The sequence below is a fragment of the Piliocolobus tephrosceles genome, chromosome 9, assembly GCF_002776525.5.
Source record: "Piliocolobus tephrosceles isolate RC106 chromosome 9, ASM277652v3, whole genome shotgun sequence".
Classification (NCBI taxonomy): domain Eukaryota; kingdom Metazoa; phylum Chordata; class Mammalia; order Primates; family Cercopithecidae; genus Piliocolobus; species Piliocolobus tephrosceles.
In genome coordinates, this window is record NC_045442.1 from 7,727,473 (window position 1) to 7,743,982 (window position 16,510).

The 16,510-nt window shown below is 47.0% G+C and overlaps 1 protein-coding gene across 5 annotated transcripts in view; it reads left to right on the forward strand.

The window, feature by feature from the left end:
* The window catches only part of ADAM12 (ADAM metallopeptidase domain 12), a 370,747-nt gene that overhangs the window by 314,622 nt on the left and 39,615 nt on the right, over window positions 1-16,510 (forward strand). For all 5 annotated transcript variants that reach the window (XM_023224458.3, XM_023224459.3, XM_023224460.3 and 2 more), the window contains exons 13-14: window positions 1,499-1,588; window positions 3,626-3,821. In XM_023224458.3, the coding sequence (XP_023080226.2) occupies window positions 1,499-1,588; window positions 3,626-3,821 (286 nt within the window). The remainder of the gene's footprint in view (window positions 1-1,498; window positions 1,589-3,625; window positions 3,822-16,510) is intronic.

Below are 16,510 nucleotides of genomic sequence, written 5' to 3' on the forward strand. Positions count from 1 at the left end.
AGAGCCATTTAGACCATAAGGCCCAGGATAGCATTGGTGTGCATTTGATTACTCTGATTTAAAAATGCAATTAATGGACTACTTTTTCTTAAAAAAGTTCCTAAACTCTTTTAGAATTATAAGTCCACAAGTTAGAAACTCTTACAGTCATAAAAGTTACAGCTATGACTTCTGGTTGACAGTTTTATCTTATTGTATATATTATACATTCTGGATGTTTATAAAGTCCTCAAGCAAATTTAACATTTAATAACTTTGGAAGTCTGTATAATAGAAGCAAATGGAACATCAAATGAGAGCATAATTCATGGAGTTTTACATGGGATATAGTTTCAGTATCTAGGTTTGCCATAAATCTTCTGGATTATTGACAAAATTGTATTAATTGCATTTATAAAACTCATGATAAATCCATTCAAGAAAGATGGTTTTCAGGAGTAAAGTATTATATTATTAAACTAGTATGTGATTAGCTTCACCCCAGGCAATAGTATAGAAATTTTTCAGAGCATATCATATATTGGATAAAATAAAAGAACAGTGATAAATTACTCAGTATTAAAGATCTATGAACTGTTCTATCTTATGATAATTACATTTCTTCTAAAATGTGTAAACTCCAGGTTACTCGAATGTTCTCAAGTGCAACGACTTTACTTGATAAATGTATGCAGGCCTTTTGTTGAGAACTAAGCAAAAAATGTCAATCTCTTGTTTTTGTTAGGAAAAAAATGGAAACAATGGGTATTTGTGGAGCACAGCATTATAAAGGAGTTAGTTTCTTTTCTCACTTTTGTTTCAGAGAGGACAATGCATCTAATGCTTGATCTATCCATTTAAGTCCCTTGCAAATCAATAGACATGGCCCAGAGTCCTCCTTCCGGCCAGTGGGTTGTTATAATGTCCTAATGTCCATTTCTGACTTTCTGAGTGATGGAATCGTCAGGCCAGACGACTCACCTGGGCTGCTCAAGGGTCTCCTCCACGACCCTGGTGGGATTGCAGGGAATTGTGGTTGAAACCACTGGTTTGACTTCATTTCCTGCCAGTACTCTCTAGATCAAAAAGGGTTCATTTTTGAAGAGTACAGATTGTACGCATCTATGTATATTTTTGATTAGGTAATTTCAAAGTCCTCGAGGGATCCTGATGCAGTTCATTGCAGTGAGATCCACCTGGACACCCCTCTACCAAGCCCCAGTGTACTACTGCTGACTAGAGTGATGTCCCCGGCCAGCCAGCCTGTGTCACAACTGCTTTACCTTTCATGAGGGCACTTGTGTGCTACTGGCTTTTTCCAGGGACTTGTAGACCCAGTTGGTTCATAAACAGCAGAAGTTTTGCTTTCCTAACAGACAGAAACAGGCGTGTGTGCAGTTCAGGAGCTGGGCCCTCTTAGTCTTTCTTGCTTTTCACAGCCATTTGAGGTGTGATGTTTGCATTCAGTGACTGCATACTCCCTAAGACCCCGTCAAACAAATCCCATTCCCCTCTCCAGGAATGTATGAATCGCTGCTGCAATGCCACCACCTGTACCCTGAAGCCAGACGCTGTGTGCGCACACGGGCTGTGCTGTGAAGACTGCCAGGTGAGTCACTGGAGCTGCAACTTGACCCCCAGGTCGCCGACAGGTTCAGGTGGTTCAGATGTGATGCAGGGCAAGCAGTGCGGCTGGAAGGTTTCCCAGCACTCACCACAGCACACACCATCCCTCCTTCTCACGCCAGTTGGTGTTACCCACCTCTTATTGTTTATCTTCCAATCTTGGGGTGAAATGCATGCTTTAATTGCCACTCACTTGTGTTTATTTATTTAGTGGCTGACAATTCATCAGACCGGTAAACCCTAGTTCAACTTCAAATGTTCCATTTGTGCCGTCAGAGGCACATGCAGTCCTACTGTGCTGACAAGAAGAGCAAGGCAAAAACAAGTCCCCACCCACTGTCACTCAGGTTCCCCCAGGTTCACCTTCTCCATCCCGCGAACGCCTGCCTGCTGGGTTGTCCCGAAGTTTTGTATAAACAACTCAATCTTAACGTCCTCCCAAAAGAAGGTGCCACTGACCCTGCCCAGCCAAGAATGGCAGTTTTATGCTCTCGCCATTGCTATTAGCTAGGACTGCATTTCTTTTGGCAGTTCCATTGTCTCATTATTCAAAGCTGATATCTGACAGAGTAGAAGCCTGAACTTTTGATTCAGCAGTTCCAAGGGTAGAGTTTTATTTCGTTTTAATTAAGCAGTTGATCCCGACATTCCGCTTACAGGAAACTCCCTCTTAGCTGCCCCACGTGAGCGCGGTGATTTAGAAGTGCATTATAACATTTAATGTTCGGCGTTAAAATAGCCTTCATCCTCTTCCTAATGCTGATTAACTTCTGGGGGATGTTATAAGCAGCTGTCTCTCCCTGGCCCCCAGTAACTGGTGGAGGAAAGTGCCTGGAAGGGAGTTGGGGGAACGAGGGAAGCAAGTCTGAGCCTGTGCCCAGAGGATGCCCAAGTTAGGGGAGGGAGGACCACAAGGCCATGCCTGATTGTGGTTCACTTTTAGGTTATGACTTTTTTAACAATTGCTTTCAACTTCCAGATCTTCTAGAAGTTAGCAGGGGTCTTATCTCTTTGCGTTTGAGGAGTATGCAGGGAACTAAGCCCAGGACTTGCAGGGGTCCCTAGCCATGTAGTCTCAGACAGGCTACTCTGAGCCTTAATTTCTTCAACCACAAAAAGCTGAGTCATTGGTCAGATGGCTTCTTTTTTTCTCTCTCTCTTTTGCTTTTTCTTTGAGACGGACTCTCGCTCTGTTGCCCAGGCTGGAGTGCAGTGGTGTGATCTCGGCTCACTGCAAGCTCCGCCTCCCAGGTTCACGCCATTCTCCTGCCTTAGCCTCCCGTGTAGCTGGGACTACAGGTGCCCACAACCACGCCCGGCTAATTTTTTGTATCTTTAGTAAAGATGGGGTTTCACCATGTTAGCCAGGATGGTCTCGATCTCCTGACCTCATGATCCGCCCGCCTCGGCCTCCCACAGTGCTGGGGTTACAGGTGTGAGCCACTGTGGTCGGATGGCTTCTAACATCCTTTACCTCTCCCTTGTTCTTCTCCTGTTCTTTCCATAAAGCAGTAAAGAGAGAGTTCCAGTTCTACGATTTGATGACAAAGTAAAATTGCTATTGTGATTCTGCCCTTAAAGTCATTTTTATTAACTTGCCCACAAATGCTAACACTATAAATGCAAATGTTCCCTTGAAACATGTGATGATGTGGACACCCAGAGACCTTTTCCTTAAGAATCAACCAGCCCAGCAGTCAACGCTCCCCTCCTTCCTCCTCTGAGGTGCCAAGTGCCGGCAGCCAGCTTGCGTGTTCCTCGGAGAGCCCTAACGTTGCATGACATGAAAGAGAGGCTGCTCTTGGTTGTCCCACCCACTTTATAGTGGAACAGTGAACCCCAGAGTGAGAATCTGATGATTGAATGAGCTCTCTCTACATTAGAAGTGACTTCCTTTGAAATCCTCACCCTTTATGTGGGACTTTAAGATGCCCTTGTCTGCTCCAGCCCAGGAGTGCTACTGAGAGCTGCCCCTCCCCTTCCCCGGGTGCATGTGCCATAAATGGCCCTCTCCTTCCAGCTGAAGCCTGCAGGAACGGCATGCAGGGACTCCAGCAACTCCTGTGACCTCCCGGAGTTCTGCACGGGGGCCAGCCCTCACTGCCCAGCCAATGTGTACCTGCACGACGGGCACCCATGTCAGGGTGTGGACGGCTACTGCTACAATGGCATCTGCCAGACTCATGAGCAGCAGTGTGTCACGCTCTGGGGACCAGGTACGTGGCCGCCACAAGCTTGGCATCAGGAGAGGCACTAGCAGACCTGGGATTGGGGGCGTGTGCTCTGTTCTGGCGAGCCTCCACTCCTGGCGGGCGCTGTCCGCACAGCATCCAGTGTGTTCAGTCAGGAGTGATTGACTCCCAGGGAGGGGCTGGGGACACACTGGGCATGGGGTGCACAGAAATGGGCGCTGTCTGGAGCCTGGCCTTCAGAAGCTCAATGCAGTCTGACAGGAGATGCAGGATCAGCTACTGTGTGCTCCAGGGAATGGCAGGGATGCATCCGCCACGACTCCTGCCCTCGGATAGCATTGCATGTAGTTGGACAGACAGACAGAACTTTCCCACCACCACTGAGATTTTAGTAATGCCCCTTTGTACTCAAAAGAGGACCCCAACCAAGTGAGGGGCCCAGAGCTCCACTTGAAGCATGAGTGTGTCTGTAATTGGAAGGCCTGGGAACAGCAATGAGTGGGTCCCAAATGGGAAAGTGGGTGGTTGAGTCAAACAAGAGGCCATCAGTTCACCATGTCACCAGTTCAGGCTGGGCACTTGGCACAGTTTTTCTCTTCTGACCCTCCAACAAGCCCCTGAGGTGGGGACTACAAAGTTTTACAGAAGATGATGCTCAAACTCTGAGACCAAATGTCAGTTTCCCCAGGTCTCCGGGCTTGGATTTGAACCTGGGTCACTGTGACCCAATGCCCATGTGATACTCCCACAATGCACAGTCACCCCGAAGAGGGAGGTCTTGCTCTAAAGCTCTACCAAAGCTCCAAAATGAAGCAGAAGCTCAGATGCAAAAGGGGGAAGAATTCATCCCCTGCGTCTCTCTCCTCCATGCCCCACCTTCTGGGGTCAGATCCAAGGCCTCATTGGGCAGACCTGGACGCCAAGGCCCTGTCACCCCAGAACCATTTGAGATTCAATGCCTGTGTCCAGCTCCCAGGAGTCCAACCATGAAATCCACAAATACAGGCCCCACCCTGTCCTGCAGTTCTCTTTCCCTTATTGTGACGTGGCTGGGTCCTTTGTCACTCCCTCCTCCCGCTGGCTGCAGAAATGACCTCAGCCATGGCCAGAGACCCCAACTCTGGCAAGGCTGCTATGGTCGGCCAGGCTCAGGCTGAAAGCCAAGCAGAATCAGGCAGGATCTCTAGGGAGAGGGAAACCTGATAGGACCTTTGTCAGACTTTTGTTGTGAGGCTTTGGTTTTAGGAGTGATGAGGGAAGTAAAGTGGAACAGAAAATGACAACTAAACCTTGAAGCTTGGGTTTTCAATGGAATGTGAAAGCCATGACCAGGCATGGAAAACAAGATGGATGTCTCTTGGAGCTGGGTCCTGCTGGGAGGCCCATGTCCCCTGCCAACCAGCAATGCCCTTTGTACTTGGAGCTTTCTAAGGGAGAAGAAAGGGCACCCTGGTAGCAAGGATGGATGAGCAGAGGCCTCTTTAGCTTGGCCTCTGATGAGTTGTTCTGATGCTCCTCAGCACTCAAGGATGCATGTGGGCAGGTGGGATGGGGAGGCATGCAGTTCCTGGACCCTTAGTGCTTCATCCTTGGACCCTGAGCAGCCCTCAGTCCTGGCATCGTTGCCTACTGGGCCTTGGGGCCCCCTAGGCAAAGCAAGGGGCAGGAGCAGTGGGGGACACCCTGTTGCAATGACAAGAACTAAGCCAGGACTCACTATACACATTGAATGGCCTTTCGGCTTGACATGGTTTAGTGAATTCAGGCACCTTTTAGCCAAGTGAGGTCACTTTGGGACTGCGGCTACTGCTGCAGGCCAGATCTTCATGGCTTCATGCATCCCTAGTGCCATCCCCTTCCCAGCCTTTCTCCAGAATCAGCAGTCTCCTTTTCTTGAGTTACAAGGGCTGTGATGAAGTTCCTTTCCAAAAAGCATTTTGTGGCCAGAGCACACACAGTACTTGGAGCTTTGGGAGTGAAATATGTTCCTTAATGCCCTGCCATCTTTGAACAGCTGGCCCCGTTTCCAGAGTGAGGTCAGATGGAACTCGACAGTGCTGTCTGAGCCACCCCCAGTGTGTGACTCAGCTGGCTGTGTGCCTCTGATTCATGGTGACCAAGGCTGGTATTTATTATCTCATCAAACTAGTCCTTCTGCAGCTGCCTGACCAGAGAGAGAACCAGACAGGCAGACAGACTGACAACCTGACCCACAGACTGAGCTTTTCAAAAGCAAGAGCAATAGGAAGTCACCTGCATGGGCTCTCATCATGCCTACGATGGAGGCGGATGCTGAATGTCTGAGTGCCCAGGTAGCCACATCCTCTTCCTAAGGAGGGGGCTTCTCTGGGAGCTCCTGGCTTAGCTCTGCTCTCTCCCATCCACTCTCCCTGGTAACTAGGAGACCTTTGCTGGGGTGGTGGTGGGTGTGGCCACTGCACACAGCATGGAACATCCATGGCGTCAGGACTATTGGTAACAAACGTGTTTTGGTGAAGAGGCTTTACCTTTGAGGAGATGCCTCAGTGTTCCTGGAAGCCATAACACAGAGACCAGGCTTGGGGAGCCACCTTGGGCTTGTGACTTTCTGGGTTTTGGTCAGTCCTGCCCACCCCTTCTCAGTTCTTCAGATCATTATACAGACTTATTAGGAGAGCAGAGAGCAGGGAAAGCCCTTGATGCCAGGGAGCTCTCAGAATGGGCCTTTGACCACCTCCTTCGGGAGTGCAGTGTGCTCCTTCCTCCACTTGTCAGTGTTTCCGCCTGGTTTCCAGTTTACAGGCCCTGTGTGAGTTTCCCATGGCTGCTGTAACAAATTAGCACAAACCTAATGGCTTACAAATGCTTCATCTTATAGTTCTGGAGCTCAGAAATCCTGAAATTAAGATAACTGGCAAAGCAGCATTACTTTGGGAGGCTCTGGGGAGCATCCGTTTCCTTGCCTTTCCCAACTTTTAGAGGCCACTTGCATTTCTTGGCTCATGGCCCCTTCCTCCATCTTCAAGGCCAACAGCACAGCATCTGCAAATCTCTGTCCCTCTCTGACTTCTGCTTCTGTAGTCACATCCCTTTCTCTGACACTGACTCTCCTGCCTTCCTCTCATAAGGGCCCCTGTGATTCTATCAGGCTCACTCAGATTGTCCAGGGTGATCTTCCCACCTCAAGTTCCTAAAAGTAATCACATCTTCAAAGTCCCTTTTGCCATGTCAGATAACATGTGCATAGGTTTTAGATAAGGATGTGGGCCTTTTGGGGGAGCCACAGGCATTGAACAGACCACTTACTAGCAGGGGACCTTCTGCAAATTGTTCAACCTTGCTGTGCCTCATCTGTAAAATGAGGATAGTGATCTACCTACCCCAAGGGTCTGTTGTCCTCTAACATAGCCTATGATCTATTCCATGTAATATATGTGGTTCTATGCTAGATGCAGACCTCCTAGTAAATCTAAACTCTATAAATAAGATGAAGCTGCACTCCCAGGAAGCTTAGACTAGTGAGCAAGATACTCAAATCCTTGGGGTCTGTAAAATGGGCTATAAGAGGGTCATAGGCCAGATATGTTGGGGTGGAGGAAAGCAGCCAACTCAGAGGCTTTGAAGACAAGGTTGCCACGGAATCGTGGTTTGCCAGGGGTGGAAGAAGAGGGATATTTCCAGGATACAGAATAGCACAGCTCAGGGCACACAGGGACAGTGGGGCCAACCAGGGCAAGTTCCGGTAGTTCTGTGTATGTTAGAGCTTGGGCTGTGACTTGGAGAGCAGAGATCCTCATCTGCCACACCATTCTCTCATTTGTCAAGTATTTGTTGACGTCTTGCTCTGTGTAAGATGCTGACTCAAGAGCCCCGACTCTGCCAGAGTGACACACTTCCCACAGTCCCTGCGCACTCCTGCCTGGATCTGGAGGGGAGTGCGGATGTGAATCCATCACAATATCCTCCCGGGAGGCATGGATCCCGGACAAACGCAGTCCTGGGAGCGGAGGTGACTTCCTCAGCCAGGCCCCTGGCCAGCCAGATATACCATTGAGAACATTTCAATGCTTTGTTATAGTGGTTGGTTTGAATTAGCTTTTCATGATTCAGAAAGGAAAACTTACTGTCAAGTTTGCATTTGCAGTATTTCCCCACCCAGGAGCAAATGCTTCAGGATCTGGATCACTTATGCACTGGGGTCATCGTAGGCCTCCTGGGAAATGCAGGAACTCAGAGCTCCAGGAGCCCTTGAGTCCTTGCCCCACCAGCCCTTGACATTTGTACCCCAGGGACCTGGCTGAGTTGCTGAGTTGTCCAGAATTCTCCAGTTATATTCAGGATGTCTGTTACTCACCCTCCAGATCTGGCGACCCAAACACTAACTGGATGAAGTCCTTCCTTCCAAATAACGATTCCCTTTTGAAATGGGCTTTTCTCAATCTGGCATTCTACTTCAATAAAATAATCCTGCTTCCAAATCTTTCTACAAATAAAACAATAGAAAATTCAAAACACATGCCTGCAACTTCTAACTGGCAAAGGAATGCACTTTGAGAATGCCTTTTGGGTTTTTTGTTCATTTATTTGTTGTTCTAATTGTTTTTGTTGTTGATAATGTACGTTCTCATTGGCTAGGAGTATAATTTTTTTCTCATTGATTTTTGTCGCACAAATCTTGTATCTCAAGACTTCCTATGTTGATTTCAAACACACAAATGTTATTCACAGTTCAAACTGTGTGGTTGGCGTTTAGCTCTTTTTGCCCGGTTTAGTGTTAGTATCTACAAAGAGTTTCTGTCAATATGATATGACCTTTACTCCTTCTGAAATATAGCTGGATATTTTTATTTAGGTAGCACATTTACTTTTACCAATGCTGTTTGTCAGAACCACTAGCATGGTTACTGAAAATATTCCTTGGCAATTAATCTTACAGATAACTACACATCTGTAGTCACAAACAATTGGCCTCAGAGAATTCCTGAAATGTGTTAGCTTTTTCTGTTTTATCACTCACCAGAATCTAATGCCGTTTGATTTCTGCAGTGTGAGCTGGCCAGAGCATTTTTATGGGCTGGTGAATACTCAGTGTTTATCTGCAAAGCTGGTTTACATGAGCTTGGTTTATTGTGACCCACTTGGGGCAGTGCATTTATGAATCACCTACAACTCCTGTGGCCACAGATGGGGAAAAAAGAGATTTTTTTGCCAGAAGTCGTATTGTTTAGAAGTCAGGAAAGTCTTCTTTCTCAAGCGAGAAAGAAATGATAAAATTTGCTCATTTGGACTTCATTTTCTGAAGAATACAAAGGTCCGTCTGAAGAAGAGAGATGGGAAGAACATTACAGTCACCAGTTGTTTGTAAAAATGCCTTTGTCTGTGGATGTTAGTGGCAGGGGTCAGGGAAATCAGTGACAGAGGGAAGGAGGAGCTGATTTGACTGAACTGGAGAAGTATATTTGCATAATAGAGTCATTTTAAGTAAGATTAGATTGAGTAAATTGTGGGCTTAATTCAAGATGCCATCATTTCTCTTTCCAAAAAAAAAAAAAAAAAACATAATGATATGGGGAACTTCCAAACTACAATTACAAATATAAGTTATAGCACTCTGAGGATAAAACTGGTCATTAAAAATCCATCACTTTCTACATAATTATAAAATATAGTATGGTGTCAGAGTTCCCTCTGAAAGGCTAAATTTTATCTTTTGATAATGGCGAAATATCTAAGTGTTCCATTATTCAGGACTCAAAGGCTCTAATTGATGTAATATGGTAGTGATAAGAACACTGTTGTCATTCTTTTCAAGAAATGTGAAATCTCTTGTCTTCATGAAGACAGACATTTTTTAAGGCAGCAACTTCGAACCGAATCTGTACCTTTGTAACATCTTACAAGTGGATAGAAGTCATTTGCACTTTTTGAATTACTGACCATTCTGTCTCTAAGATAAATGCCAGATGGCAGCTAATGCACAGAAGCCACGGGAAGCACTCTGCTGGCCCCTCCTCCGCTGTCCTGACTGGGATCAGCAGGTTCTGGACAGGCAGGGTGCGCAGAGAGTTGTCTGCGGGCTCCGTGCCTTTGAGCCTCTTGCCTTTAATGACGTTTTCTTTTAGTGCTGGAGCTGCATCTGCTCCCAAGGTCGGCACTCAGCCCCCTTCGGTTTCCCTGCTTATATGTTTTCTTCCTGAACTTTGAAGGAATAACAGTTTACCTTTCCAGGAAGTAAAACGTCTGTCTTTTTATGACCTTACATAAGATCCCACAGTAATACTTCATTTGATGTCAATGAATAAGTGGAAATCCAGAGTCATAGAAAAGATAAACCAGCAGACAGTGTTCATTTGCCCAGGCCGCTGTGTTTGCAGAACCACCGTTGACTTCCTCCGGAAAGGGCACTGGAGACATGATGTGCTTTCCCCAAATGGCTTTTTACTCATTCGTTCTTGGAACACATCTGCTATGCGCTGGCCCGAGGCACCATCCCTGCCCACAGGCAGGAGCCCTGGGGCCTCCCAGGAGGCAAAAGCAAGGGTGGTAAATACAAGAGGAGGACAACCTTGGGAGGAGGGAAAGGAGGGCCAATCCTAGCCTCCATGGCAAAGCCGGGGGCAGAGGAGAGCCCCGAAGGACACAGAAGCCCTGGACCCTCATCCAGCTGACTCAGGCATCAAGTTCCAAGGAAGACGCTGACTCCTCTGGTTTTGGTCGTGTGCCCAGCATTGACCTGATCATATAACCTGTGGGATGGGCCTCTCAGATTCAATCTTATGTGCATACCTCTGCCACTGGATAGGAAAGTTAGCTCCAGTAAATCATGTAAAATGGATTTCCCATAAGGAAAATGTTCTTGTTCCTAGAAGAAGGGATATGGGAGAGGTGTTCAACAAAAAAATAAACAACCCTGCGTCTCCTACCCCCACAATCCATTTTCACAAAGTGCTGTTGCTGCTCCAAGCTCCCAAAACAACCTCTTACCACACAGGTGGATTCCACCCTGGAGGGGTGTGGCCAGTATGTGGTTCTGGAAGGGGTTGTGCTGAATCACTCTGACGACCACTAACTGGCAGCTCCCTGGCCCCAGGAAGTGGCCCAGAGCCCACCGTGGTACCATCCTACAACCTAACATTGGATTTCGGGGCAGCAGGGGCGTGTTGCAAACAGGACCAAGTTTTGGCCACTGTGTCCTTAGAAGTTTGCTTCATTTGAAACCCCTTGGCCTTTAAACATCCGTGTTCCTCACGGGAGATTTCTCAGTACAGCCTGGAGACTCCAGGGCAAGGCACCCTAGCCAACTGGGTAAGAGTAAGCATTGTAAACAGGGCTCTGCTCCATCTTCCTCCCACCTTCCTGCAACCCTCACCACCACTACCAAATTAAAGCAGCAGCAGTTTCAGAGGGCTGATAAAAGGACGCAAAAGATCACATCTATTGGGGCTTCCTGTGAGTTATCATAGCCACTTTTCTTCCTCCTCCAGAGAAGAGAATGAACAAAGTAGATGACAGGGGTTAGAGTATGCATTCAGACCTTTGATTCCATAGAGAAATGCATCTGTCCTATCCTCATGTTTACATGGCTGATGAAATCACGGCCTGCCTCTCCTGCAAATGTGCGTTTTGTTTGCCACGTGGCAGTGAGCCCTATCATTGCTGTGCCCCGGGGACATCATGCCCTGGCCATATTTCAGCGGTAAAGCGTGACATGGCATCCCTCACTCCCTCATGTTTTGGGTGAAAGCTGAAATGAATGAAACTCTTAGAAGGTGACCATTATTGTCTTCCTGGAGGTAGAGACAGAAAGTTAACCTTTAGAACCTCGCATCGTTCAAGCCACTGGATGAATTAATAGCAGAGTGGAGTCAGCTTTACTGGCCAAACTTCACTGAGATTTATTTCTTGAGGAACTACTTCCTCAGAGGTTTCCAAGTCATTCTACTCCAAATTTTTCATTTTTTTCCCTGAATCAGTATAGATGCAACAAAAAGCATACAAATATCTGCTGCCTGCCTCCGTCGTCCCAGTTTTAAAGAGAAATCTCACTGCGCATGCTCGGGTGCAGGGGTTAGGCTGTGACCCAGGTCAGTTCAGCACCTGAGACATGAGCATGAGGTGGCTGGTGTCCTCACCTATCAGGAGACTTTTTGGAAAAAGATTTGGTGAAGATGGAGCTGACACCACGAGCAGGTGGATTACAGGAGAATATGTTGGTGGTTCTGAAGAGGAAAGATGGCAGGGACAGGAGTCTGTGGCCAAGTAGGGGGTTTCTAAGAGGAAGGCTATACAGGATCAAGGCTGGATCATGAGTTTTGACTTTAAACCCATGAGCCAAACCCAACTTTGCCATTTACATTGTGATCTTTGGCAACTTGCTAAAACGCTGGGGCTAAGTGAAAAATCTCTGAAATGGGGAGAATGTAGACCTTACGGGGTGGTTATAAGGGTCGAAGTGCTGTATCCAGCACCATACTTTAATTACAAGTGGCCCACTGATGATCTAAAAGGTGTCGTTCAGTTAAAGTGTGTGTGTGTGTTAAGTGCAAGGAGAGGAATGACAAGAAAATGATCTTTGTTCCTAGGGTTGAGTGGCATAAAGAGAAGTCAGACTCAAGGCTTTTGCCCAGTGTTGCCTGCTGCCTCTTTCAACATGGCACTGGGTGCTGACTCAGGAGGAGTCTGGAGGCCCAGCCCAGGGCAGGCCAGGAGGGTTCCCAGAACCAGCTGGGATTTGGAGGCCGCAGGGAACTGCACACATTGAAAGGAGTAAAGGGATGGGTGCAGAGAAGTTGAAATCCTTGTGCTCGATGATCGTTCTGATTTATATGCAAAGGATGTGCAAAAACTATTAGGGTTTCAGATGAGATTCCCTTTCCTTCTCATTTCCAGAGGCATCTGGTTAGCCCACAGTCTCCACTAGTTCCCCTTAATATGCAAGGGCCTGGGGACCATGAAGTGTGAGGGAGATGGATATAAAGCCCCTACCGACGTGATCATGAATCATTACAGGTGTGGTAAGTGATGCGAGCAGGAGCTGGTACAAGGAGTTCTCTTCTCCCCACACACACCCCAGCCCTAAAGTCCAGAAGCTACGCCTTCCCCACAGCCCAAGGTGGTCCTCATTATCATTTGGGTTTCCTAGGGGCCTGCCACATGCCAGGAGCTCTACACACTGACTCAGCTCCACAGCACCTTTGAGTCGGGTCCTTGTCCCCATTTTACAGATGAGAGGACAGAGCCTCGAGAGCTTGTACAACAAGGCCTTTTGGACACTGAATGCCAGATCAGCCCGAGTTCCAAGCCTTTGTTCTTCCAACTCTGAAGCATGGCCACTGAGTTTATCAATCAGACAGAAGGGGGCATTCTAAAAAGGCTGAAGACTGAGAGGTGTTCTATATTTTTCTTAGATCCCATACATGCCCAGCTATAAAACGAGGCTTCCCCCGAAAGTACCCAGCAAAAAGAATCACTGACCACTGACCTGTCACTCTCTCAGCCACACCTTTTGGATATCACAGAGCAGGTGGGAAGGAGCTTTGGCACTCATCATCCTGCATCCACACAGGTTCATCAAGGCTGCCTGACAAAATCAGGTTTTAAAAAAGGCAGGTGCATCTATCATATGCTTAAATATTATTCTTCGGCTGTGACTTCATCCCATTTTGGTTATTCTGGTAAGACAGCTTTTAAGGGTTCACTTTGATAAGCAATAGAGTGGGTGGTTTAGTTGTGGAGGTCATGAATATACACCCACTGGGCTAACAGAGAAAGTGCTCAGTGTTGGAAGAATGGGTACTCGAACCTAGAAACAAGATTTCCAGTGATAACAGAAGAAAAAATGTCAGCATCCTGAGAAAGCCGGAAGTGCAGGGAATGTGCCATGGAAAACAAGAAGACTGAGATCAGGCCGGGCGTGGTGGCTCACGACTGTAATCCCAGCACTTTGGGAGGCTGAGGCAGGTGGATCACTCGAGTTCAGGAGTTCGAGACCACCCTGGCCAACATGGTGAAACCCCATCTCTACTAAAAATACAAAATATTAGTTGGGCATGGTGGTGGGCACCTGTAATTCCAGCTAAATGAGAGGCTGAGGCAGGAGAATCACTTGAACCCAGGAGGCAGAGGTTACAGTGAGCCGAGATTGCACCATTGCACTCCATCCTGGGCAACAAGAGCGAGACTCTGTCTCTAAATAAATAAATAAAAATAAAAAGACTGAGACCAAAGGAAACGTAATCTCAGTAAAATTGTTCCACAGTGTGGGAGCGTTTTGTAAGACAATCTAAATTAAAATGTGATTCTTTAACTGTTTCTCATTATTAAGTTAATTGACAGCATATTATAAGATGATGTTTGACTGTGTCATCTGTGTTAGTAAAATTCACATATTCAAATTGGCCATAAGCCTTTCTGAGGGTTTGTCTTTGGGAGAATAGCGGCACTCCTGAAATGCCAGGTGGCCCTCTGCTGGGGCGTGTACCATGTTTCTGCGTTACTGGTAAGCAAGGCATTGCATCTTACACACACCACACACCTGGTTTTCTGAGCTGTGCTGCTCCACCAGCATTTGGGGCATTAAAATCATAAGCACACCCTGTATTAGTCTGTTCTCACACTGCTATAAATAAATAAATACCTGAGACTGCGTAATTTATAAAGAAAAGAGGTTTAATTGGTTCTTGGTTCTGCAGGCTTTATAGGAAGCAGAGTGGCTTCTGCTTCTGGGGAGGCCTCAGAAAGCTTACAATCATGGCAGAAGGTGAAGGGGAAGCAGGCACATCACACGGCCAGAGTGAGAGCAAGAGAGAGAAGGAAGAGGGAGGTGCCACACACTTTTAAACGACCAGATCTCAATGACTCACTCACTATCCCAAGAACAGCACCAAGGGGATGGTGCTAAACCATTCAGGAGAAACTGCTCCCATGATCCAGTCACCTCCTACCAGGCCTTACCTCCAACACTGGGAATTATAATTCTCCATGAGACTTGGTGGGGACACAGATCCAAACCACGTCACGCTCTGACCCAGAAGGCTCAGTGTGTTTCGGCTTTGGATTCGCAAGTAGAGATCCAGTGTTTTCACTTCCAGAATGCTTTTATACTTGATTACACACTGTTTCCACGCCTTTGCTTGCCTTCCTCTCATAACGATAGCCCTTTATCTGGTATTCGTGTACGAAGCTTCCCCTTTGCTTCGCCGGTACATTTGCAGTGTCTTCAGTCCCTGTTGATGTTGACCTCGCTCATCCTTTCTCTCTCCCCCTTCCTCTCTCTCTGTTTATCCTTCTGTACTCCCCAGTCCAACCTCATCCAACTCTCCTCCCAGGCTGCCATTGAGCTGTTTGTCAGTTCACGTGTCTGAAACTGCTCAAAGTCTCTTCGGAGCTCCCTATAAGGAAAACAAATTTATCAACTGGCACATTTGAATTGCACCATGGTATATGTATTTTTTAAGTGGTCACAATTCCCAGGAAAGAAATTACTTTATAATAAAGGTAGCAGAAACTAGGTCATCAGAATAGCATTGTGTGCAATGGCACAGTGATGTCAGCTCCACCCACCCATTTCCTAGGAGCTAAGCAGTCACTAAGAGCTGCTTGTATTTCCAAGTCCTGGTCTTGTGAAGTAGGGAAAGAATCAACAAAGCCATTTCCTGCCCCATTTTATTAGCCCTTCCATGAGCAGCTGCAGCACACCCCACAGCCACTGAACCTGCTGTTGCTTGGGCTGCAGGGCCAGGTCTTAATCTGCTCTCTACGTCTGAGACCCAGTGCAGGGTCCAGCACCTGTGAGGCTGGAGCACAGGAGGGAACAGCCCAGAAGCCTGGCTTCACCCTTAGATGATCCTGCCTTCAATACCTATGTGAATCTAAGCAATATATTTAACCTCTGATGTCCTCATTTTCTTGTCCATAAAATGGAATAATGAGACCTACCTTGTAGGATTAAATGGTAAGATTCAGCTCATGATGTCTTCTCTAAGAGGACTTCTCTGACCAGCCTGCCTTTAAAAGCAACAGTCCCCCGAACCCTCCTACTCTGTTTCTACCTTCATAGCATTCCCTAACACGGGCCTTTAGAGGAACATAATCATTTGTTTTCTTTCTGTTTCTCCTTGCAATTTTCAAGTAAGGAGGTTTTGTCCAGTTTGGTCCCTGTTATACTAGCAATGTCTGGAAGATAGTAGGTGCTAAATAAATATGTGTGTCTGACTGAAGCCTGCAACATGATGGCTGGCTGGCTGGCTGGCTGGATGGGTGGATGGATGGATGAATGGATAGATGGGTAGATAAATGGATGATGGAAGGAAATAGGAAGGGAAGGAAGGAGGAAAGAGGGAAAGAAGGATGGTTGGGAAGGAGATAGAGTTAGGCAAGTAACAAATACATAGGGTGTGTGCAAAAACACACAAACTGTTGCATTGTTACTATTCTAGATGCCAGTTTTTCCAAACTGCTTTCATCAATCAGATCCAAGTACTTTGATCAAAAGTGCCACCAAACAGGATGAAATTAAGTACAAAGTGCAGGTTCCACATTGAGGCTCGCCTTCCCCATCCTTCCCTGCTCCGACAGAGAGATGAAAGAGAAAAAGAGGGCAGAATGCGGACAAATCAGGTCCCTACTAGACAGGAGCTGAGTGTGTCGGTGGTGTCGTCCTACTGTGAGCTGAGTGTGTCGGTGGTGTCGTCCTACTGTGAGCTGAGCGTGTCGGTGGTATCGTCCTACTGTGA